This window comes from Gavialis gangeticus, unplaced genomic scaffold, assembly GCF_001723915.1.
Source record: "Gavialis gangeticus isolate Ggan-Ray unplaced genomic scaffold, GavGan_comp1, whole genome shotgun sequence".
NCBI classification, from domain to species: domain Eukaryota; kingdom Metazoa; phylum Chordata; order Crocodylia; family Gavialidae; genus Gavialis; species Gavialis gangeticus.
Genome location: NW_017728994.1, coordinates 3,706,471 through 3,730,585, shown reverse-complemented (window position 1 = coordinate 3,730,585; position 24,115 = coordinate 3,706,471). Strand labels below are relative to the sequence as shown.

At 43.2% G+C, this 24,115-nt stretch overlaps 1 protein-coding gene across 2 annotated transcripts in view; it reads left to right on the top strand.

Annotated features, from left to right (window-relative positions):
* GRID1 (glutamate ionotropic receptor delta type subunit 1) overlaps positions 1 to 24,115 on the top strand; it is a 1,431,845-nt gene that overhangs the window by 1,375,999 nt on the left and 31,731 nt on the right. For both annotated transcript variants that reach the window (XM_019502226.1, XM_019502225.1), the window contains exon 13: positions 9,393 to 9,588. In XM_019502226.1, coding sequence (XP_019357771.1) covers positions 9,393 to 9,588 — 196 coding nt within the window. The remainder of the gene's footprint in view (positions 1 to 9,392; positions 9,589 to 24,115) is intronic.

The following is a 24,115-nucleotide window of genomic DNA, read 5'->3' as shown; positions in this document are numbered from 1 at the left end:
CCCAGTCCCCCTGAGTTGATAAATATGCAACATTGACACTGATGAGGAGCAGGTTTTGAGGATGCTCAGTGAGTGTGATGTTAACAAGGAGGAAGAAAGAGTCATGGTACAGGCAGCAAAATATTACCTTCTAAAGAGAACAGGATAAAGTTTGTCTATATGCCAATGAGTAGGGCTGTGCGAAATTGCACTGGCTGTTTCATTTTGATGCTATTTCAACTTGTTTTGAGTTCGAAACAGCGAAATTGAAATGAAACAGAGGGCTTCAAAACAACCGCAAAATGAGATGAGGCCAGGCAAAATGTTTCAAAAGTTTCAAAATGTTTTGAGTTTTGAAGCATCAGCCAGGTGGTGGGAGGCATGGGAGAGCCAGAGCTGCACTCTAAATGGCTCTGTGCAGCCCCATGTGGCTCAGCCTGGCAGGGAGCACAGCCCTGCCTCTCCCCATTTCCCACCACTGGGCTGTGCTCTGATCAGCTCCACCAGCCCTCTGGAGCTCAGCCTGGTGGCAGGAGGTGGACAGAGCCAAGGCTGCAGTCTGCCTCCTGCCACCAAGCTGAGTTCCAGGGGGCTGTGAGCTATTGGGCACTGAGCCCAGTGGAGGGAGATAGAGTGCAGCCTTGGGGCTGCACCCCTCTTCCCTCCACTGGGCTGCAAGCCACTGGGTTCCCCTGCCCAGTAAAGGTGAGCAGAGCACAGCCCCCTGCCCACCTCCACCAGGCTGCAAGCTGCTGGGTTCCCCTGCCCAGTGGGAAATCAAAACTGTTTTGACAAAATGAAATGTAACAGTGCTTTTGAAATTAAACTAAACTCAAAGTGAAACACCAGTCCATTGAAACAGAAGTTGAAGTAAAACGGTGCTGTTTCACACAGCCCTGCCAATGAGCCTTATTCATTTTAACCCATGCAGGTGTCACTGTCCCCAGTTCAGGCCAAATCTGAATCCAAATTGAATATGGCCCATTTCATACAACCCTATCAGCTTCCACTCCAGTGAAGCAGTTTCTATTGCCTTTGGAACTGTTTTTCAGGAAATGTTCCCCATGCCCCTTAGGATTCCTACATATACTGCTAAGAGCAAAAACATACCCTGTGTGATTGAGGAAACTAGGCACCCAGCTAATAATTTTGAAAATGGAGGGCTTCATGAAGTTCTTGATAGGATATCTTTTGTACTTCAAATGTGTGTTAGAGTACAATGTAAATACCATATTTAACTGAACCCAAGATGACCCTGACTTTAAAACAACCCCCCAGTAATTAGATTATATACATGGAAGATTATACATTTGTTATAATGTTCCATGTACAGAATCCAATGATTGGGGGGTTGTCTTAAATTTGTCCCTAACCACAGGAGGGCAGACAGTCTGACCCTAGCACCTTGGTCCCCCACGCTTGCTCCCATACCCATGCCCTTTCCACCTGTCCCCCATATGCCCTCTGATTTGCCTCTCCTGCACCCTGCTACCTGTCCCCCACACCTGATCCCCAACCCTTGCTGATGCCTGAAACCCCATTCTGGCCACTGCCTCATCCCTGACCTGATCCCCCATGGGCTGTGCTCTCCCATCCCCTGATACACTGCTCTCCCATTCCCTGACCCACACTTCTGGTCTGCAGCAGTGCAGGTCAAGGGATGGGATAGCAACATGCACTGCTGCCTCATTCCCTGATCCACACTGTGGCTGCAGCTGCGGCTGCTGCTGCATTCTCTGACCCAACTTCTGCTGGTCAGCAGTGAAGGTCAGGGCATGAGAATCAGGCATGTCAAAGGATGGGGCAGCAGCATGTTGCTTCCCTATCTCCTGATGTGCGCTGCTGCCCCCTTCCCCACTGTGTTTCTGCCTTATCCCCTGCTCCATGTTGCTGATCAGGCAGCAGTGCAGGTCAGGGGATGTTGCAGCAGCGTGAGTCAGGAATGGGGAAGCAGTGCAGGCCAGGAGACAGGAAAACAGTGCATATTGCTGCCCCATCCCCACCAACATGCTGCTGCTCATAGGCAACTGGTAGGGAGTGCACGGGGGTGCACGTGCCCCCCACAATGGGGCTGGTGCTCCCAACGGCCGACACTGGTGCTGTCAGTAGGACTGGTACTCCCTGACAGGGCTGCTGCCATCAGCAGCTTCTGTGGGTGCCCCCCTCCAGATTTACGAGGCACCAATCACTCATAGTGCCACCCTATTACCCACTCAAACTGCTGCCCCATCCCCTGCATGATCCTTGATCCGATACCGTATCTGCACTGCTTCCCTATCCCCCATATGATTACCCCAAATCCATGACCCACACTGATGGCCCATCCCCTGCCTGATCTCCCACCCATGCTACTACCCCATCCGTCACCCAACCCATACAGTCACACAGCCTCTGCCTATCCTGCATGCAGGCTTCCAGCCATCCCAGACCCTAACCCTGGCCCCTGACCTGTACTCCCCATTGGCCTTATAACAGAATATGCATCTCATTTTCCAGGTACTTTGTTTTTCTTCCATAATATCTGTATTCTATGTAAGTTAATACTTATTAAATACTGGTTTAAGCAAAGGTTCAAAGAACTTGCTGTTAGCTAGACTGTGTAGTTGACTTATGGGTGGGTTGTTATTGGTTCTAAGTGGGGTTAATGTTCTGTAGGTTTAGTCTAGAAAGATAATTAAAGCAGGTATCTAACTTGAGTATCTTAGTAGTTCTGTAGCAGTTAATGTGATTTTAGTCACCCAGCAGTGATCTCTATCATGTCTTTGCTGGTCTTCATCATCTACAAGCAGTGGAAGGAACACCCATAACTCCTCACTGTCCCAGTGATCAAGGCTGGTTATAATTCGGATGGACTACAGACTACATATGTTCCTTGAAGCCATCGCTCCTTCTCCATAGAAAATGATAAGTTAGTTTGAGTTTGACCAATGCCATCTGCTTCAGATTTTGAACAGTGTTCCACAGTTGAAGATAAATTCCCTTTTAAACTTCTCCTTCCTGATACTACCATTCTCAAACAAATGACATTTTACATGATTGGTTTCAACCCATGTATGTTCTGGGTTTTTATTTTTTATTTTTAGGAAGATAGCAAAATCAGTTCAGCTGTTTCTTTTTTACTTATAGTTCAGCTATTTTACTTTTTCAGGTGTGAGAAAACATGCTTTTCCCTGATACATACTGATCAGAAATTTAGAACTCACATAATTCAAAATCAGCTGTAGCTCAAAATTGTAAATGCATATAATTTCATACAGCCCAATGAGTTCTAGAGTTTGAGGCAAGTTCTAAGAGAATGTAGATATTTAAAATTTAAGAGTGTTTGTAATTGGAAATTTACAACATGTAGCATACATTTCTTTTTTCAGGTTTCATTTAAGTAGATCAGCTTAGAACACTCCCTGTATAATCAACGTCATTTCACTTTAATGGTAGCTTTAAACTGAAAGCTTAGCTGCATTGAACTAACAGCTTAGCATAGTACTCTGAAATAAAAACTTACCTAATTGGCCTCTTTGAGTGAAAGTACAACTTAGAACTTTCCCCTCCCAAATTGGGAAAGTAGTAAATGTACTTTACTCTTGCAAACACTAGGCGTATGCAGATATCATATAGCATAAATTACCAATATGAGTTAATTCTGGGTAAGAGAGGAGACCTATTATTGCAATGTTTGACATATAATATATACTGGTATGAAGGAAGACCATATTTTTAAAAGATCTTCATAACATGGAAGACTTAGAGATCACTTACCAGTTTTGAGTGTTTAGTTTCTCTAAAACTAGATATGCAAGTAATTCAGCATATGCAGAAATATTGTGGATTTGGTAACTGCTGTAGTAAAAGTCTCCATGAAAGTGTTATACTGCAGCAATCCCCAGTGTAGATGTATTAGAACATTGGCAGTAGTGAATACTAATAAGAATGTGTCTCTAAATTAAGGATCTGTCAGTATTCTTATTATCATCTCTGGTTATCCCCTAAGGCTGCAGTATTTATTTACAAAATGCTGTATTTATTACTATGACATGAATTCCTATTATTTTTGATATGACATCACACTGATAGCTTGGATGACTAGTTTACAGTACTTGAATTTACACACAAGCATGCAAATGTGCAGCATTCTACAAACCTTTTATAAATTGATCTACAAAGCAAAAAAATAATGAGGAAAAAATATTGTTGCCTTTTACTCCACTTCTCTTCTGTGTAGGGACCATCTCAAATTTTTAATTGGCTTGATTTTGTACCTTTAGAAAACTCAGGTCTTTATTTTTCTGTACTCTGGATGACTTTAACCTGATCCTCAAAGGGCCTTAATAATAGTGATAGCACTAATAACCTAAGGTGCAGATCTTCCACATATCTAGGCTTCAGTTTTTATTTCTCTAAAGCCAGGAAAAGATTTACTGGTTTACTTATGTCTCTATATCTTTCTACCTCTAGTTTAGAGGCAACTTATATAACATCAAACAAAGCATTTTGCTATGATAGCTTATTCCAGTTTGACAAATCGAAATTGTCAGCATAGCTGAATCTCTGTTAGGGATTTTGCTGATATAAAAATGTCATGAATGTCAGTAGATACTGTTATATTGGAAAAATGTCTCAGGTGTAGACCTGGCCTAGTACAATTATAAATTCTAATGTAGTTATTCTCAAAATATTTGTTCTCATATGCATGGGGCAGAATTCTTTCACCTAGTGGCCAACTAAAGTGAAGTTTGGGACCCACTTATGACTGATGTGTGAGAGAAATTCTAATATCCTTTCTGACTGCATAAGTGCACCCATTATAGGAACAGGAATACCTTCCAGAGATGCGCAGACAGTCTCCCTATTCCTATAACTGGTTCATGCAAATGTTCAGAGGGAGTAATAGGTGGTAATCATTCCTACACTTCAGTTGTGTAACTCAAAACTAACCAACTCAGAGTTAGTTGCAAGCTGCACTTTGGTCATCTACGAGGTGAAATAGAGCAAACCGTGGACAGAATTCTAAGACTTAGCAATTAACCCAATCAAATTAAAACAAATTAAACATGCAAACAATAGCTATATGTTAATGGCATGAAAAATAATTGAAGCTCCATAGTAACTTGTATCACAATCACACAATTGTATTCTATATGGTGTAGCATATGCTAAATACTTCTGAGCCAAAAATTCAATTTCAAAATATATCATCCTAGAAACATCTAGATACCTTGTTGTTTTTAATTTACCAAGCAAATATCTGCTTGACACAATTGGTTACAACATAATTACCTGTTATAAAAGCTACAAAATGAATATATATATATGAGCAGAATTTTCAATTTATAGATATAATAAGTAAAGAACATTGGCTATTTCTGCTTCACTAGGTTTAATGTTAATCACACTTAAATACAGTCCCTTAATGGATTTTAAAATACAATAATTTTGTGGTATGGTTAATGGGGCATACTGCTTTTCTATAGATTGTTTATTCAAATATTTTCAGGCATTATTTACAAGAAGCATTTTTTTCTTGGGGTGGTAAGAGAGTATGAATAACTAGGTTCAAATAACACCTGTTTACAAAAGAAAGTAAATTCTAGACATGGTGACAGAATCTGGCTGTAAAACATGGCCAGAATCTGACATTCAGTTAGAGGGAAGATTAGTGAACACTTTCATTATTAATGGAAGTATCTGACCAAACAGGTACTATATTTTAAAGCTTAAAATAAAGAGGTAGGAAACAGTAATTGGCACACTGTCCTGATAGTGTTTCTAACTCCTCTTCCTTTTAGTGCATTTTTTGCCTCAACATAGTCTTACCTCTCCATGGGCAGATTGGTAGGCTGCCTACCTCTCCTGCCAAGAGAATTTTCAGCATCACTTTAAATTCCAGGGCTTTAATAAAATGCAATTCATTATTTTGAAACAACTGAAATGCTTTGTGTAAATTCCATGGCCTAGATGGTATCATTTCCCTATCATAGGAAAATCTATGAAAGAGGAAATAATCATTTTGAAGATAGCTCCTAAGGTATAGCAAAGGAGTAGCTATGTGCCTGGGGCAACAGTGATGCAGAGGGCAGTGCCAGTTGCCACCGTGCTGATTGCTACAGTGCAATCAACTTTCCCCCCACAACAAAGAAGGTGCCTGGGGCTGCTGCCCTAGTCACTACCTCTCATTCATGCCTACTGGGTAGTTCCTACCTAATTATTCAATTTGAGAAGTGGGTTATGGTATTCCATCACCCATTCAGACCACATCCACAAATTTTCTCATGGGATAATCTTTTCTGGCTCTGACCCTCAGTGATCTACTACTGGGCCCATGGGTTTATATTTATGAAGGAGCTGTGCTTCCTAGGACTTGCCTCAGTCATTGTCTTTCTCAGGATCTGGCAAGTGGATCCTGTGGACTATGCAGGAAAGGAGCCAAGCTCAGGTTGTTTTGCCTCTTCCAGGGAATCTCTGGAAACTCCAACAGTGGATTAATGGATCCTACAATTTCTGTAGATGTGGGTGAGAGAGGGAGGGAAATTTTATAGCTACCTCACTCACATCATCCAAAAGTAGATTGTCCTTATCCATTACAAGTCTTTCCCCCATTGGTATTAAAGTCATTCTATATTCCTGTCTTTCATAATGCAACAAAGTACTTAAACATATCAATGTAAGGCCAGTATAGAATATGTGTTTACAACAGCATTTGAGTAATTTTTCCCAGGGGAAATAATAATAAATGAGGTAGACCAGAGTACAACCTTTATACTAGACCAGAGTTGTATCTAAGCCAGGAGATCAGACTCACATTCTGATTTCTGCATTACGTTCTTTAATACTCAGCAGTTTACAGGCTGTTAATTCTATATGGCATTTACCAATCCAAAGAAATAAGAGTAGGTTTGGGGTAAACTACTGTAACTGATATAACACCAGGAATTGCCCAGATCCACAAATATTTATTGAGTATAGACTGATGCTGGTTTCATATCATTACTTAAAGCTGCTTAACAGCTTAAATTGATATAAGTCCTTAAAGCAATTTAAGAGCTTAAACCACATAAAATGCCAGAAGCAGTTTAAGAGATTGAAGAATTTTATTGGGGTAGATGAAGAATGCCTGGTGAGCAGGTACCTCCTTGAGGGATGTTCCAAGGGGCTGGTATGTGCATGTGTGTGGAAAGGGTGTCACAGATAAGATCAATATAACCCAATGTGAGGAAGTGGAAGTAATGTGATATAAGAAAGATATGACCATAAATAGGTATTCTGTTTATAGCATAAACTGATTGAAATCAACATAGCCCCATTTTAATAATCTCAACCACAGAATACAACAGCTAATATGAAAGTGCTTTTCCTTAAAAAAATAAATGTGTCATAGAACTGGAAGGGAAAATAGTGAATGTCATTTTTTTAAAATCTGTTGGATACTGAAAGTCATATAGTTGCGCTATTATCATGTTCTATAAAAAACATTTCCTGCTCGTCTGACCATTAGCAGCACACTGAATAGATATTAATAGAAAAAAGGAAAACTTTATTTTGAATGTTTTGGCTGAAAATAGTGGATTGGCACCATGAAACAGTCATTTATTCATTTTGTAGATGTTGGCACTGAAATAATTTAGAGCAGTTCTCTATTTAGTCTTAGCTGGAAATTCTTTGTGAGGTTTTGCATTCTTCAGAGTATGTTTTTAGTTATATTACAAGAAAAATAAAAAGTGTGGAAAAAGATTTCTCCTTCCACCCTTCTTTAAAACCTAATTACAAAAAAACTACAACCCTTACAGCAGTTAAAGCAAAAAACAAAACAAAACAAAAAAACAGAAGACCTTCCCCTGCAATTAAATATAATTCATGAGAAATAGTTAGAAAGAGTTTTTTACTGAATTTATGAATGTTTTAATTTGTACTATATTAAAATTTGCATTGATTGTGCACTAGTTCTTTTGTGTAAATTGTGGGAACATGATTCTTCTTTAAATATGAGAACTTTGCTTCCATTATTTAAGCATTTTAAAATATTGTTTTAATTTGTAGCATCTTTGGTATAAGTAGCAGATCTTCAATATAGGAAAGAGGAGATGGCAGTAGAGTTTTTTTTCCATCAGGGCCCTCAGCTGTGGATCAACACTTGCAACTTGGTCAAAAATAGCCTGGAATTACTGATCTTCAAAGGGTCTTTGCTAAGGTTTTTCTGTTGTTATTTGCTTTTTGTTCTGTTTTATTCTTATATTATATAATTCACATCAACAAAGGAACTTACAATGTTAGTTGAATGGACATGCAAGTGGATATACATATAAAAGACCTCATTTTAATTGTAGTAAAAGATGCTTTACATCTCTCTAGGAATGCAAAATAGGTCTTAAAATATTGATAAATTTTATTCTGCATGACTGGAATGTAAGGGTAAAACCATACATTGTATTTCTCCTGGGACAAAGCCTCTTATCCTGGGATTTTACAGGCCTACAAGCCCATTGTCTGAGGTTCAGTAGCTGTGGGAATTCAGAGATAATGTTTTTCCTGAGGAGGATCATCACTAATTTGAGTTAATTGCCATTCATTCCAGAGACAAATTGCATGCTGCTCCCAGGTTTTGACTCAGGTCAAGCAAAACTAACTCAAATGTGGTGTCTATTTTTATCCTGAGTGCCCCATATAGCTGAACTCACTTTAGTGCCCATTTCTGTAGCCAGAATGGTATGAGGAATGCGTGAAACTAAGCTCTGTGTGTATATGAACATCATGTATTTCACAGGGGAAAAGATTACTAGAATAAAATAAAAATAGAACACATTCTATTTATTTAAAACCAATTTATTGATATGGAGGTAAATTTCATACCAGTAAATCCAGAGTAATTCCAATAAATTCCATAAAGCATCTCATATTTACTCACATCTAAATGAGATCTGAATTGGTAGCTTTGTTTTGTTTCTTCTTGCTTCAGTCACATTTTATGGCACTTGACTCTTGAGAGATGTAGTTAGCTGTGTTAGTCTGAAGTCAAGTAGAAGGCAGGGTAGGTATGCACCTTATAGACTAACCAAAGTATGCAGATAGAGATAGAGATAGAAATATAGCACAAGATTGCATGGGCTGAAGCTCACTTCATCAAATATTGCTTAAGTCCAGACACATAATTTTGATACATTGAGTGCTAAGATGATTGCTATCTCTCCACACAAGCTTCTCACTGAATAAAAGCCTTAGGTATAATTCAGTCTCATGTGATTTCAATGTAGCTGAACTACACTTTGGGTTTCCTTATGATGAAGTAAAGATATATGCATATGAGACAAATTGATAGTGCTTTCTTTCTTTCTGAAGACAGCCATAGAAACAGATAATTTAACTAATGAAATGTCTGTATTGTACCACATAACACTAACATTTCACTACTGCTTGAATTTCAGAACATTTCAAGATCTGTCCAAACAAATGGATATATCATATGGTACAGTCAGGGACTCAGCTGTGTATGAATACTTTAAGGCAAAAGGGACAAACCCGTTGGAGCAAGATAATACATTTGCTGAATTGTGGAGAACAATCAGTAAGAATAATGGGGCGGATAATTGTGTATTGAACCCTTCTGAAGGCATCAGGAAGGTAAGAATGGGTTAATAATAAAGATGTTATTTCTCTCTTTCTTCCTCCCTCTATCTCTTCCTTCCTTTAATGAATCTATATTGTTTAAATAGGGTTAATAAATACTATCATTCCATCTTTGACCAACTATCTCACAGAACTCAGATCACCAATTAAGAAAGATTGCAGTAAGAACTACAACTTCTAACCCACTTGTTTTCATCTTTCCCACAGTCAATTTTAAGACTGAGGTTAGGATTTTCCTAAGTATCTAAACACCATTTTTTAAAGTGACTTTAGAATCTGTCCTTTGGCTTCAATGTGATTTAGACTGATAAAAGCCTTAGGGCCCTGTTACACCTTACACTGTAAGCCAAACCAAGGCTTAGTGTTGTTTGGTTTAGTGGAGCAGTCATACCTTAAGGTGAAAAAACATCTTTGACTGTCCTTCACCTGCACAGCTGTGACTTGCCACTAGAGGCTTGGTGAGCAGGGGCAGGACTAGGAGCTAGACTCACTGCTCCTGCCAATCAGAGTGAGTGCTGCAGCCCCAGAGTGCACTGGTGACTGTGCTGCCTCCTGCAGCTGCCCAAACCAGCTTGGTGCTTGAGCTCTGTGGAGCCTGGACCTTCTTTTCTCTGGAGCCTGCTGCCCCTACCCCAGCCACTGGCTGGCTGGCTGCTACCTGAGATCCAAAAAGGATCAGGCCTCTCAGAGCTTTGGAGATGCCCAGCCTCTCAAAGTTCTGATAGTGCCTAGCCACATAGGCCATATGTAGTGGGGGGGAGGCACAAGGGGGCACATGCCCCCCCGAGATTGGCCACCACCGAAGCCGTCACTGGTTTTTGCAGGTGGTTGCTGCCCCCCCCACTACTGATGTGTCCACCAGTGGCTGCAGGTGGTCCCTACTCACTGCTGCTAACACTGTGGATAGCTACTATAGGTGGTCCCTGGTTGCTGCCTACCACTCACTACCTCCCCCTCCCTTTGCTGCTGACACTGCCACAGCCACCTGTGGGTGGTCCCTGCTCAGCCCGCCCTTGCCACTGATGTCACTGTGGCTGCCTGCAGGTGGTCCCCACTCACTGCCACCATGCCCCTGCCACCACACCTGCTGCCACCGCTGCCTGCAGGTGGTTGCTATGTCCCCCCAGCCTCCAGAAGCATGTGTCATTCATGACCAACCATCCAGCAGCCCAGCCAACAGTAGCACAGAGTGGCAAGTTCTGGGGGAAAAAAAAAGGATTGGGCCCCCAGGACCCAGACATATGTCCTGGCAGGGCCAAGCAACTGGAGCAGGGTGGAGCTCAAAAGCTGCAGCGTGGCAGCCTGAGACTAGTTCCTGCTCATCCATGGTCTGCTGGGCTGTGTAGAGTCCAGCTGCTAGCTCTGCCTGCCTGGCTTGCCTAACAGGGGCCACGCTAGGCAGGTGCTTGACGCCCCTGTGCCCCTCGTAGCAGCTGGCAGCTCCAAGTATGGAGTGCGAGGCTCAGCACTGTTATAGAATTCATAGGTTTTTAGGGGTGGAAGGGACTTCAGTAGATCATTGAGTCCGACCGTCTGCCCTGGGCAGGAAAGAGCGAAGAAGTTCTTCCTGACGTCCAGTCTAAATCTGCTCTCTGTCAGTTTGTGGCCATTGTTTCTAGTTACCCATAGGGGTGCCCTGGTAAACAGAGTGTGTCCTATTTTTTGCTGCTTGCTGCCCCCCACCACGCCCCCTGCTGCTTCCGATGAATTTGTAGACAGCCACAAGATCACCTCTCAGCTTGGGATGGGAATGCACAGAGCGGGTGGGGAGGCTGAACTGTTCATAGCCACCTCTCAAGCCCAGCAGACATGGGAATCTTTAACTGAAGCCCATCCAGCTTTCTATGCATCTCCTTTTTTTCCAGCTATCTCTTTTAAGTAAATATTAGTTGTTAGTGCATTCTTATATAAAGCAATGTCAACCCCAGTCAAAAATAGGGGTTTTCTTTGGTGTTTTTGTTTGCTTTGTTTTGATTTTACTTATGTGGCGGGCATCATAATTTGTCCCCATGTCTGCTTTGTTCCCATCATTTTCACTAGGATTACTCTATGCATTTCTAAAATTTGACTCTTTGGTGGCTCAAAACAAAAAGATCAAGTGGAAGAAAAATCTGAAAGCTTTTGTGGCATTTTTGTTGCTGTGGAAAATTATTCTTTTTAAATAAGAAACAGTTTGTATATCCATAGTAACCATCTCCCATGGTCTCAAGGCACAGCTTTTAAAAACACAGATGAAAATTACACAAAGGGTATTCATGTACTGCAAAACACAGACTGCTGAGAGAGACAAGCAAAGACTTTCTTTAGTTCTAGAGCGATATGAGGAGCATTGATTTGGCTCTATTTTGAGGCATGTGGTATCATAAGAATGATGTTGTAGCCATGATGGTCCAGAAATTTTGAGTCTTACACATTCAAGAGTGTCCCGCGATAGGAATTGCTTTGCCAGCATAAATTGGTGATTCATATTGAGCACTATTCTGTCACAGATACTGGTGCAGGATTTCCATAATAATTGGATTGGGCAATATTGCTTCGTAAAGGAAATTTCTCTCTGACTCCAGCTATTCTCGACATTCACCAAGAAACATGCAGCTTTGTGGCTCCTGTAATTAGATAGTAGGTAATTGCAATCTCCCATGCTGTTCACCTGGGCATCAGGTATGGGGGTTCCTCTCTGATTTCGCCGTTGCTTTGGGGAAGAAATAGTTCTGTTAGTAGGGTGACTTTGGTCGGTTCCCCGGGGGTCTCACCTTCCACATCTTTGATGGAAAAATAATTCTAATTGGGAGGAAAGTGGTTGGTCCCATCCCTCCTGGTGCCTCCCTTTGGTCATCCCAGCTGTTCTTCCTGCTTGGGGCTTCACCTCCCCTACACCCCACCTAATGCCAACCAAAGATGTTGTCACTTGAACTGTCAGAGTTGGTATACCATACGCCTTGGTGCTTTTGCTCTCTAAATTTATGGCAGTAGGATCGGGACATTGTTTTGGCCTGATTGTTCCCTACCATCCCTTTGCCTCGTCTATGCGTCCTCCTGATCAGGTGTCGTCCTGTCCCCTGCCATGTCATTCTCTCTTCGGGCTTGGTACTTGCCGTGGGCCAATCGTGTATGGATCCTTGCCCTACTTGCTCCTGCTGGGCTCCAGTCTACATTATGGTCATCAGATATCCACAGAGACTCCATCGGTAAGTCCTTGAGCCCTCTCTGCCCCTGACCTCTTGCACAAAACCCTTCCTGGGGCAGCCACCAGATCCCTGCACTAGGACTAGGTTCCAACTTGCCTCTGGGCCAGTTGGGAACTTCACTTCCAGTCCCCACCTCTTGTCTTCCACCTGGTCTTTTATCCCAGCTCCTGGGGCCCGGCCAAGCAATCAGTCCCGGCACACTACCGTAAAGCATGCCCACACCGACGGGGGAGCTGGTCCTGGCTCCTTCTGGCTTGGGTATTTTTTTTCTCTTTTCTTTTTCCTTTTTCCTCCACTCACTATGGTTTCACTTTCGCCATGCTCCATTTCCGGTGCGGGGTCCCACTGTCTCCGCTCCTCACCTGGCAGAGGTAAGTTTTTTCCACAGTAATATAACTGATTACAGTTCTTAATCATATACATTCTTAATTCATTTGTGAATTTCACAAAGCTATTTGTCTGCATAAAATCCTGTGGCAATGAGTTCCACAGCATAATTAGACAATTTAATTTGCTGCCTTTTTAATTTTGAGCATCTGTTTCTGTTTGGAATAGAATGAAGTAATGAAGTCCCTCTATAATGTTTATTCTTTAGATGTACACATGGCAAGTCCTCCTCCTTTTTCCCCCTTTCCAAGATAAATGGCCCTAGACTTTTTGATATCCCCCATTGTGGAGGCCCTTGCCTATAACTATTTTCATTGCCTTTTGCTGAACTTTTCTTATTTCTGTTTTATCTCATTGAACAGGAGGGGAATTAAACCATATATACTGTCCAAGATGAGAATGTTATGGATTTATAGAATGCTATTGTACATTTTTTTTCTCTCCCAATATCTTTGTTATTTTTAATCTCTTTTGCCTATCTAACCATTTTTAATATGTTGTTGGTACTTCTCAATATTGTTCATGAGATATTAGTATACTTTCTTCAAAAGTTCAGTGCATGTTGAATAGGTTAAATCATTTTTATCAATGTGTGTTATTTGTACTTTGTCCTCTCTAAATTCTACATATCATTGGGGCATCCAGTTGCTTTATTTTTTCTTACGTCCTCACAACACTACTTCCCTTTTTACAAACATGCAGTTATTTTTTTGCCATTAGAAATGTTTCTACCTAATAATTCACACCTAATGGTTTAGAAAAACCTGTCCAAATATTGACCTCAGGGGCATTTCAGTGCTAAGCATTTTTTGCTAAATATTGGCTAAATGTTTTTTCTGCTCTTTACTTCCTAGTTCTTAAGCATTTATTACCCATAAGAAGAGTTAATTTAACCTGCCCAGTGCTTCCATAGTTGTGCTAATAATCTCTTGCAATGGATTTTATAAAATGTCATATGGAAGCCTACGAAGTTAGACTGCTAATGATGGTTCTCTAGCCATTATTTTTGGAATTCTTTCCCCAAATAGGAAAGGTTAAAATGAAACATTTTACTTTTACAGAAGTCAATTTGATTTCCCTTCCTCTTGTACTAACTTAGGTACATTATTAATTCCCTAATTAATATTCTGAACTGATGTTCTCATACCAAAGTAAAGCCCATTTCTCTATATTTTCTTGAAACAACTTAAAAAGGGATACCATCTTACCAGTTCTGCGGTCTGATGGTATAGTGGCCATTTTAATGATGTGACATTTTGAGATGATGAATGTGTTATTTTGTTTGTCATTTAGGATCCCTTTCTTCTTTTTTCCCATATCATAAGGAATGACGTAACGAAATTTCTTGTTACTTCTCTGCATCATCCATAATTGTCTCCTTTTTATTTCAGGAGTCTAATAGAATCACTGAATCACTCATAGCCTTCTATTCGAAGAAGAAATGTGGCTGGTTTTCTTTTACTCAAATTTTATATTAAACTGCTTACCTGTCAGTCAGAGCACTTGTCTCATTCTGTCAGCTTTATTTTGGCAAACTTTGAGCTAGAGTGGCTATGTTTTTGTCCTACAAAACAAAATGAAATTAAATTAAAAATATTAAAGGTTTCATAGTTTCATAGATGTAGGGTCAGAAGGCACCTAAGTAGATCATCAAGTCCAACCCCTGCCCTGGGCAGGAATGAATACTGGGCTTATATGACCCCTGGTAGGTTTGAGCCCATATGTTCCCAGCTAGGTAATTATCAACCTTCCTCTTAAAGACCCGCAAGGTAAGACCCAACACCACTTCCCTTGGAAGTTGGTTCCAGATCCTAGCTGCCCTGACTGTGAAGTAGTGCCTTCAAATGTCCAGCCTGAACCTACTCTCAAACAACTTATGGTCGTTATTCCTTGTTACTTCAGCAGGTGCTTGGGGGAACAGGGTCTCTCCCATTCCCCACTGGTCCTCACTGGTAAGTTTATAGATGGTCACCAGGTCCCCTCTCAGCCTTCTCTTGTGAAGTCTGAACAGGTTCAGGTCCCATAGCCTCTCCTTGTAGGGTCTACCCTGCTGTCCCTGGATCATGCGAGTGGCCATCCTCTGGACCTTCTCGATGCAGGCCACATCCCTCCTAAAGTGTGGCACCCAGAACTGGATGCAGTACTCCAACAGTGGCCTGACCAGTGTCGCATAGAGGGGAAGGATTACCTCCTTGGCCCTGCTCATGATGCATCTGTGAATGCATGACAAGGTGTGATTAGCTTTACTGACTGCATCCTCACATTGGCAGCCCATGTTCATTTTGGAATCAATAATGACTCCAAGATCCCTTTCTGTCACTGTGCTTATGAGAAGGGAGTTCCTATAGGTATGGTTCTGGCTCTTACTGCCCAAGTGCAGTACCCTTCACTTGTCAGTATAGAATCCCATCTATTCTCATTCGCTCACCCCTGTAACCTGTCCAGGTCCAGTTGTATCCTGTCCCTCCCTTTTAGTGTCCCCACCTCACCCCAAATCTTGGTGTCATCAGGGAATGTGAACACGGTGCTTTTCACCCCCTTGTCCAAGTTGCTGATAAAAAAATTGAACGGTATGGGCCCAAGGACCGAGCCCTGGGGGACTCCACTGCCCACATCCCTCCAGGTTGAATATGACCCATCCACCAGTTTATAAATAAAGCAATATAAAAACTAAGAAGAAGGAATATTTCCTCTTTAGAGGAAAAGTATTTTGTAAGTAGAGGAAACTTCAGAAGACAAATTGTCCCCAATCTTATCTCCTCCAGGATTTCTGGAGGTTGAGGAGTGTCCATAATTAAAGTTTGAAACAGGGATGTTCACACAGTTCACACAGTTCACAGCCCATGAAGCCATATCATATGGCCTGTGGGTCTTCCTACAGGTCTAAAAACTTGGCAGTGTGGAAGTAGTGACAACATTACATGTAGCTCCCCTGCTGCCAAATTTCAGACCCATGGGGAGTCCCAGTCTCACAGGTTGGATGATGTGGCCCTCCACGCTAGATTGCCCTGGCATATGGTGGGCTGGGTACACAGTAGGATCCGGTGTGTGGGATCAAGCTGGTGAGTGGCTAGGTCCAGCATGTGAGACTGAGCTGTGCATGGTGACAGACTTGTGGACCTACCTCATACTGGATCTCGCCTGTTGACTGGTCCCACACTACTTCCATGGCCAGCAGGACAGGAAGGTTAAGGCCCGGTGATTAAAAATTCAGACTCCTGAGAAAACTAATGCTGTTCAGTTTTGATAACACTGGGTAGAAGTTGTTGTCACAAAAAATATATTTGATCCACAAAGACCCAGTAGACTCTATTTACGTGTTTCACAATCTCAGAAGGATACTAAGAATAGCAATATAAATAAGAGAAAGACAGAAAACAGAAGGCTTCTTGCTACCTACCTTAGCTATTCAGGGCAAGAATTTTATTTTTTAGGAAATTGCAGGGATCAGGGCATACTAGAGGCCATAGCAACATGAATCTTCTTCTGAAACTGCTTTGTAATTGAAATTGAATGCTGAAGGAAGATTATGTTTCCCCATGTACCTATGGGATAGGTAGGAGATAGGCTATAAATATTAGTTGTCTTTCCTCCCCTGTTGACTGGAAGCTCAAGAGGGTTGCCTGCAGAACCCTCTTCAGAGGTAGATGTGAAAATCAGAAGACAAAAAGTAGAAAACCAAAAGAAAGAAGGGTTTCCTCAATCTTCATTGTCACTGTCTTGTTTTTTGCCTTTCTTTCTGACTAAATGATGTGGTTAATAATAAATGATACTTTCTTCTGCCCAGGCATCTAGATGCATATAAATATTTTTTTTTATCTAAAGAGGAGATATTCCTTCTTCTTAGTTTTTGCATTGTTTTATTTATAAACTTTCTTGTGACCAAATATTTGGCTGTGTCTAAATTCAGTATGCTTCAAATCCATGTTAATATGAGGTGTGACAGACAGGTAGAATCATTTTTTCAATTTAAAGATATATCAGAACTACACCATTGTATATGGCAAAACAAGTGTGTGAATAACTATACAGTATGCACATACACATATGAAAATATGTTGTCATAAGCACCAGTAGGAATGGTAATAAAAGATTCATGTTGTCCCAAATCAGGCAGAGATCCTACCAGAATGGTTAGACATATGAAACCTGCAATAGACACTCCTGGTAGCATGGGATTAGAATTATCTAGACCAGGTGTTCTCAATCCCCGGGCCATGGCCTGGTGTCAGGCCACAGCAAATTGGCTGCTAGACCAGAAGTGGCCATGGACCAGCAAAATGTGGCCCCCCAGAGCCAGGTGTAGAGGCTGTGGCTCTTTCTGCAGGGCATGCAGCAGTGCAGGGTTTCCCCCCCCCACCTCTGCCTGGGGGGTGGGGGTATCCTTACCTATCTTCTGGCCAGAAATTCCAGCCGCAGTAGGCTGTGAATGCTAGGCCATGGTTTGCCAGACTGTGGCCACTTCTGGGCTGTGGTTTGCCATGCCACAGCATAAAAACTTTGGAACCCCCTGATATAGACACTATAATGTTTGTGCTATGCCATAGGTTTCAGGGGATGGGGTACTCACTCAGACCTCCGTATCTTTGGGGTTCTGTCCTTGAGTCAGCATTCAGCAGACACTAGTTGGGTGATAAACAGCTTTATCTTTATTAGGAACATGATTCAGGAACTCACATGCTCATAGCTTGCAGGGAGAACAACAACAACCCACCACCAACAGAACCACACCCACAGTGCATCAAGGGGAGAGTCTGGGTCATCGCACTTCTGGCCCCTTAAAGGTACATTACATATACCACATCCCCCTTCTTTACTCTGGGAGCTCCCTCTTAAATAGTCGGATGTTTGCCAGGGGCTACTTTAACTCAGAATGTTTCAGGATCATGAAGCCAGAGGTTGCTAGCACTTAGCTCACTGGTGGGCTCTAGCCTTTACCGCTATCCCATTATATAGTCCTTGTACTTCACAGGCAATCTCACCGCACATCCACTCTTAGTTTGTGTGGTGTCAACAGGTATTGGTGGGTTCTCTGGAATGGGATAAATCTCTTGCTCCTGGTGGTATGGTTCTTCTTCTGCAGTTTGTTCTGCTGCCACCTCTTGAGGTACATCAACAGGTTCTGCTGGTACTGACGAGTAATCCTTTCTTAAGTGTTTTCTGTTCCTCCTGTAGACATTATCACTTGGGTGTTTTACCATATAGGAACATGGCTTATCCCTTTTTGCTATAACAGATGTTGGTATCCAACCTGTACTTGTTTGCATCCTTACTTTCTCCCCCTCTCATAGAGGTGGTGAGAATGCAGCAGTTCAGTCATACTGGTTCTTTTGGTACCTTTAAAGGTTCTGCAACTTGTGGGAGGCATTCAATAGTAGTCTAGGAGTTAGCACTGTTATTGTAGCAGGGAGGGTAGTGTGCAAAATTTTCCCCATCAGAAGCTGCACTGGAGGATATTCAAGATCGGTAATAGGTGAGTTTCTCAGATTGAGTAAAACCATATATAGATGAGACCTGTCCTGCAAAGTCTTCTTAAATATTGGCTTGATGGTTTGAATTGTGTGTTGAACCTGACAATTGGATTGTGGGTATCCTGAGCTAGAATGGGTGATGGTTATGCTCCAATCAGTCAGAAATTGTTTCATCATGTGACTTGCAAATGGCAAATGATCACAGGCAATTTCTTTAGGTATGCCATGGCAAGCAAACACAGACTTCATTTTTGGCCACTACCATGCCAGCTGTCTTGTCTGGCAAGTGCAAAACTTCAGGATACTTGGAGTAGTAGTCGACTATGATCAAATATAACTGTCCCTATAGGTCAAAAATTTCTGCTGCCAGTTTTAGCCAAGGCAAGTCTGCACTCTCATGTGAGATCATGGGCTCTTTTTGAACACTGGGTTGAAGCTCTTGACAAGGGGTGTGGGGCAGGACACCTTTAGTGCCTGCCACTTTAAGAGCAGCAAACAGGCAGCAGCCAGATGCCTGATGAGGACAGCCATTTTGGCCCAAGAATAAAAACTTGACTGTGTTTTGCTGCAAGAAGGAAGGAGGAAACATCAGGCTGAGAGGCTGCTCCAGCCAAAGTCAGGAGGTAAGGTCAGGGACTATGGGGTGGAGGTGGCTAAGACTTAAAACTGCACCCTGCCAGAGAACAGTGTACTAGTGGGGCTCCTAGTGGCATGGGAGCCCCCAGGAAATGCCAGGCCAGTTACCCGGTGAAAAGTGGGTTGGGACGCCTTAATAACCCCAGCCCCACATCCCTGGTGGTGTTCTAGCAAGCAGGGGGAGCCCAGGGCTCAGTTAAGGAGCCCTGAGGAAGAGCTCAGGATGGAGGATGATCTGGGGATGCACCCAGGTGGCAGAGGAAAGCCTGGGGGCATAAGTCAGACCCTGTGTGAGAGGGACGATGAGTAGAGAGACCCTGTGTGAGAAGTGTGATGAACAGAGCGTCCTGTGAGTGTGGGTGAGTGAGAAGGCTCAGTGCAGGCATAGTGGTCTGGTGAGGGGCTAGGAGCAAAATAGGGCTACAGTTGTACAACTGCTCAGTCAACGCTCAGGTGAGGGTAGTGGGAGATACTCAACAGACTGCACTGGGGCTGACTGAGGTGAGGAGAGCTAAGCCCCAAGTTGCGTGAGGCCAGGTGGCATGAGTGGGGCCCCTAAGAGAGGGCACTATGAAAGAGACTGGGTGAGAGCCAGCAGAGTGAGTGGGAGCCTGGTGAGAAAGGGCTGTCATGTGAGTGGCCCTCTCAGGTCTGTAGAAAAGAGCTACAACTGTGTGCCCAGTTTGCTATGGCCATAGGCCAGAGAAGTAACACCAGAAAGACATTGGCAAGTCACGGGACCTGTGTAGAGGCGGTCGGAGTGGGTATTAGGCCCTCGTCAGCAGCTCAAGAAATGGGTAGCCTCCCATCTTAGTAACAACTCTCATATTTTTGCATCAAGGCATGACAGATGAGTGAAGTGGGCGGTTACCCCAGGAGCAAGGCAGCCAGTGAAGATCTGATGAGGAGGCCAGCCTCTTACAGGGAGCAATCTGCAATCCATTGCTTAATGTGGTCATTCATCTTGGGCCAATACATGATTTGTCAAGCTTGCGCTTTTGACTTTCTTTGCCTTGATGGGGCAAGTGAAGGAATGTCAACATGTTGGTCCTTGCACTACGTGGAATGATTGTCTTTGGCCCAATCACGAGCAAATCATCCTCAATCTGGATTTGGTCTCTGATAGGCCAGTAAGGCTTCAGTTTAGGTCTAACTTGTTTTTGCCTGCTTGGCCACCCATTAAGATGCTGAACTCTAAGGGCTTGTAGTTCCTTACCAGAATTCGTGTGATTCTGTAACTGCTGGAGCAACTGGTTACTGAGTGGCTGTGTTTCAGACAGACTGTGAATCACCTTTTCTGAGTGGAAAAGATCAGGGTCAGGGGGAGGAACAAATGTTGTGGCTCTAGAAAGCATGTTAGCCGCTAACATGTCTTTGCCTTTGGTATAGAGAATCTGGATGTCATATTTCTGGTGTTACAACAGCATCCTCTGTAGCTGTGCTGGAGCCTTTCCTATGGGCTTTGTGAAGATCACTTCCAGGGGTTTGTGGTCTGACTGGACCCTTACCTGGGCACCATATACATATTGGTGGAACTTCATCATGGGGAAGACAATTACCAGAAGTTCTTTTTCAATCTGTGCATAATTTCTCTCAGTTTGTGTTAGAGCAGTCAAAGCATATGCATTTGGTTGATTCTGCTGAAACACATGCTTCTAAGCCATCTTTGGACATGTCAGTTTGGATCTTCAGCTGCTCTCCTGGGTTGAAGTACTCGAGCACAGGTGCTGTTGTGATGGTTTGCTTGAGCTTATCCAGGGCTGCCTGATGTTCAAGTTCCCATTGCCAGATAACATCATTCCTGAGAAGCACTCTCAGTGGGGCTGCCAGGCTCGACTCATGTGGAACGTATTGCGCCAAGTACTGAATGGCTCCGAGTCTCTGAAGGCCTTTTTTGTCTTTTAGAGGGGGCATCCTGTTGATGGCTTCCATTTTGTCATCGTCTGGTTTGACACCATCTTTCGAGAAAATACGGCCATGTACCTAATGCTGTCAACTAAAAACTGTATTTTGTCTTTATTAAACTTTACTCCTTTCAGACGTGTTCTCTCCAGGACTTGTTTCAGGATAGTATCATGTTCCTCTTTGGTAGCTGCTGCAATGACCATGTCATCTGTGATTATGTGGAGTCCTGGAATGTTACCAAAGTACTCATGATTCTTCTGTTGGAATGCTTCACTAGCCAACTTAATATCAAAGGAAGGTGATTGAAGTGGTACTGTCCCCATGGAGTGTTAAAGGTACACAACTCTGCCAATTCCATGTCCAGTTTGTCTTGCCAGTAGCCATCCTTTTCATCAAGAATGGTGAACAGCTTTTTATCTGACAAGTTCGTTTGAACATCCTCTACACTGGCATTGAAAAGTGCTGCCTCAACACTGCCTTGTTGAGGTCTCATGAGTCTAGGCAAAGTTGTTGCTAACCATCCTTCTTATGTGTGATCACAAGGCTATTGACCCAGGGTGTGGGCTTAGTCACTTTCGTAATGATTCTCATATCTTCCAGCATTGTGAGGGCAGTATTCAATTTGCTTAGGGTTGCAAAGGGAATTTTTCTACACCCATGTGCAACTGGTGGTACCACCAAGTCAATATAGATGTGGTGGGTACTGGGAAATTGTCCCAAGCCTTTGAAAATGTAAGGATATAGTTTGAGAAGATCTACCTTGGTTCTTTGTATTGTCTGGGCCATTTCATGGACTCTTCTACTTCTGAGCTCTGTAACAAAATCATCTATGCCTGCGGCTGCATTGTATCTAAGTTACCAGAACTGATATCTTTCAAAGGGTTTTTTCTGGGTTTACAATAGTTCTTGAACAGCAACAACAACAGCAACAGCAAGCACCTCCATGAGTTGTTTGTTCTTAGGGTCTGCAAACATACCTTGCGTGTTATTGTAAATTTCTAGGGCTTTATCCCTAATACAGTGAAGCATGACTGCAATTTTATAATACTCTGCCTCTTTCTCCCCATTTGCGACTGTAAAGTATAATCAAAGCTTCTGTTTTCATCTCCTCCAATTCTCCACAAGATTTTCAGTGAAGGACAATGCTGGTGGAGGTTTGAAATGCTCCAATTTTTTTGTCTTTTTTGGAATGATAACTGTAACCCCTTACTCAGGCTGCTGGTAACTCCACCAAGAGACAGGTCACTTCTGACACCATATAGTGATTGCTCTATGCCATAGGGTTCCAGGGGAGGGTACTCACTTAGACCTCCATACCTTTGGGGTTCTGTCCTCAAGTCAGCATTCAGCAGAGACCAGTGGGATGGTAAACAGCTTTATCTTTATTAGGAACTTGATTCATCAACTGTCCCACACATAGCTTGCAGGGAGAACAACAACAACCCACCACCAACAAAACCACACCCATGGGGCATTGGGGTGAGAGGCTGGGTCATCCTACTTCTGGGCCCTTAAAGGTACATTACATATACCACAGACACAACCAGTGCCAGAGATTGGGCTGTGTAGCAGGGCACTAAAGGTGCCTGCTACTTTTGGAGTAATAATGAATGAGCCCGGGTGCAGGTTGCTAGGGCAACCAGAGGGAGCCACCTGTTAGCAGCCAGCTGACCAGAAGGGGCAGGGCCTGGTTCCTATATAAGTCACAGGCTGAGGACAGGCAGGCAATTCCCTGCTGGCAGCCAAGGGGCAAGGAGCTCTGCCTGAGTGAGAAAAGAGAAGAGGCCTGAATGCACGAACAGCTTGATACGGGTAAGGGATGGAGCACCCTTTGGGGTGGCTCAAGTGATGTTTTAGCCAAGTGGCATGAATTGATGTTATAGCCCAGGGCTGTTGTAACTGGTGGCTTGGGTGAGGCTATAAGGGGATGGAGGAGGCCTCATAGGGGGTCCATGGCAATGTGGGGACCCAGGCACCAGAGAGGGCACAGTATTGGGGGTGTGCTGACTTCAAATGCAAGAGAAGTTGCTTCATTGGGGGTGTGCCAACCCGAGCATCAGAGAAGGCACAGCATTGGGGGTGAGCCAACCCGAGTACCAGGGAGGATGTAACATTGAGGTGTGCTGCCCCTAGCCCCAGAGAGGGGGCAGTGATTTTACGAGTGCCTGCTAGGCGCAGTGCGAGACAAGGACTGCGGAGAGCCCAAGCGCCAGGGAGGTGCAGTGCAAGACAGGGCTGTGGAAAGCCAGGGCACCTGTGACGCGCAGTGCGAGACAAGGCTGTGGAGAACCTGAGCACCAGAAAGGCGCAGAGAGAGACAAGGTTGTGGAGAGCCTGAATGCCAGTGAGGTGCAGAGCGAAACAGGGCTTCAGAGAGCCCAAGTTACAGAAAGAGTGTGAGACCAAAGAACGTCGGTTACATCAGCGAGGCTTGGGGCGTGGTAAAGGGGTGGTTGGATCCACACATAGCCAATAAGGCTGGGGTGCACAGAAACCCCATTACAGAAATGGGGCCAGTGTACAGGAGGAAAACCGTGTCCAGGGAGTCGAAAAGGCAGCCTCCCTAGTATATACTTGACATCAAAGATATGGCGGGTAGGAATTGAGGGTGCTTTGTAGATTGACTGGACATGGGGCGTCAGGGGAGATCACAGTGACCCCTAGGATGCCGTCCTGTTACAGGCAAAAACCAGCAGGCAGACAAGCTTATTGCTAACACTAGTTGGCTATGAGTTATTGATCAATACCCATTTGCAAAACCACATTTGTGTTTCCATTAAAATATGTTACCAACTGATTTTAAGTCCTGCCTGCCTCAGGTAACCCATACTTTGCAGTGCTTTGTTTATTGTGCTTGTAACTGTCTTATTGTAGAAAGATGATGATGGCTTTCCTGGATATCATATGAAGTAAATATTTATCCCCCGTCTATTT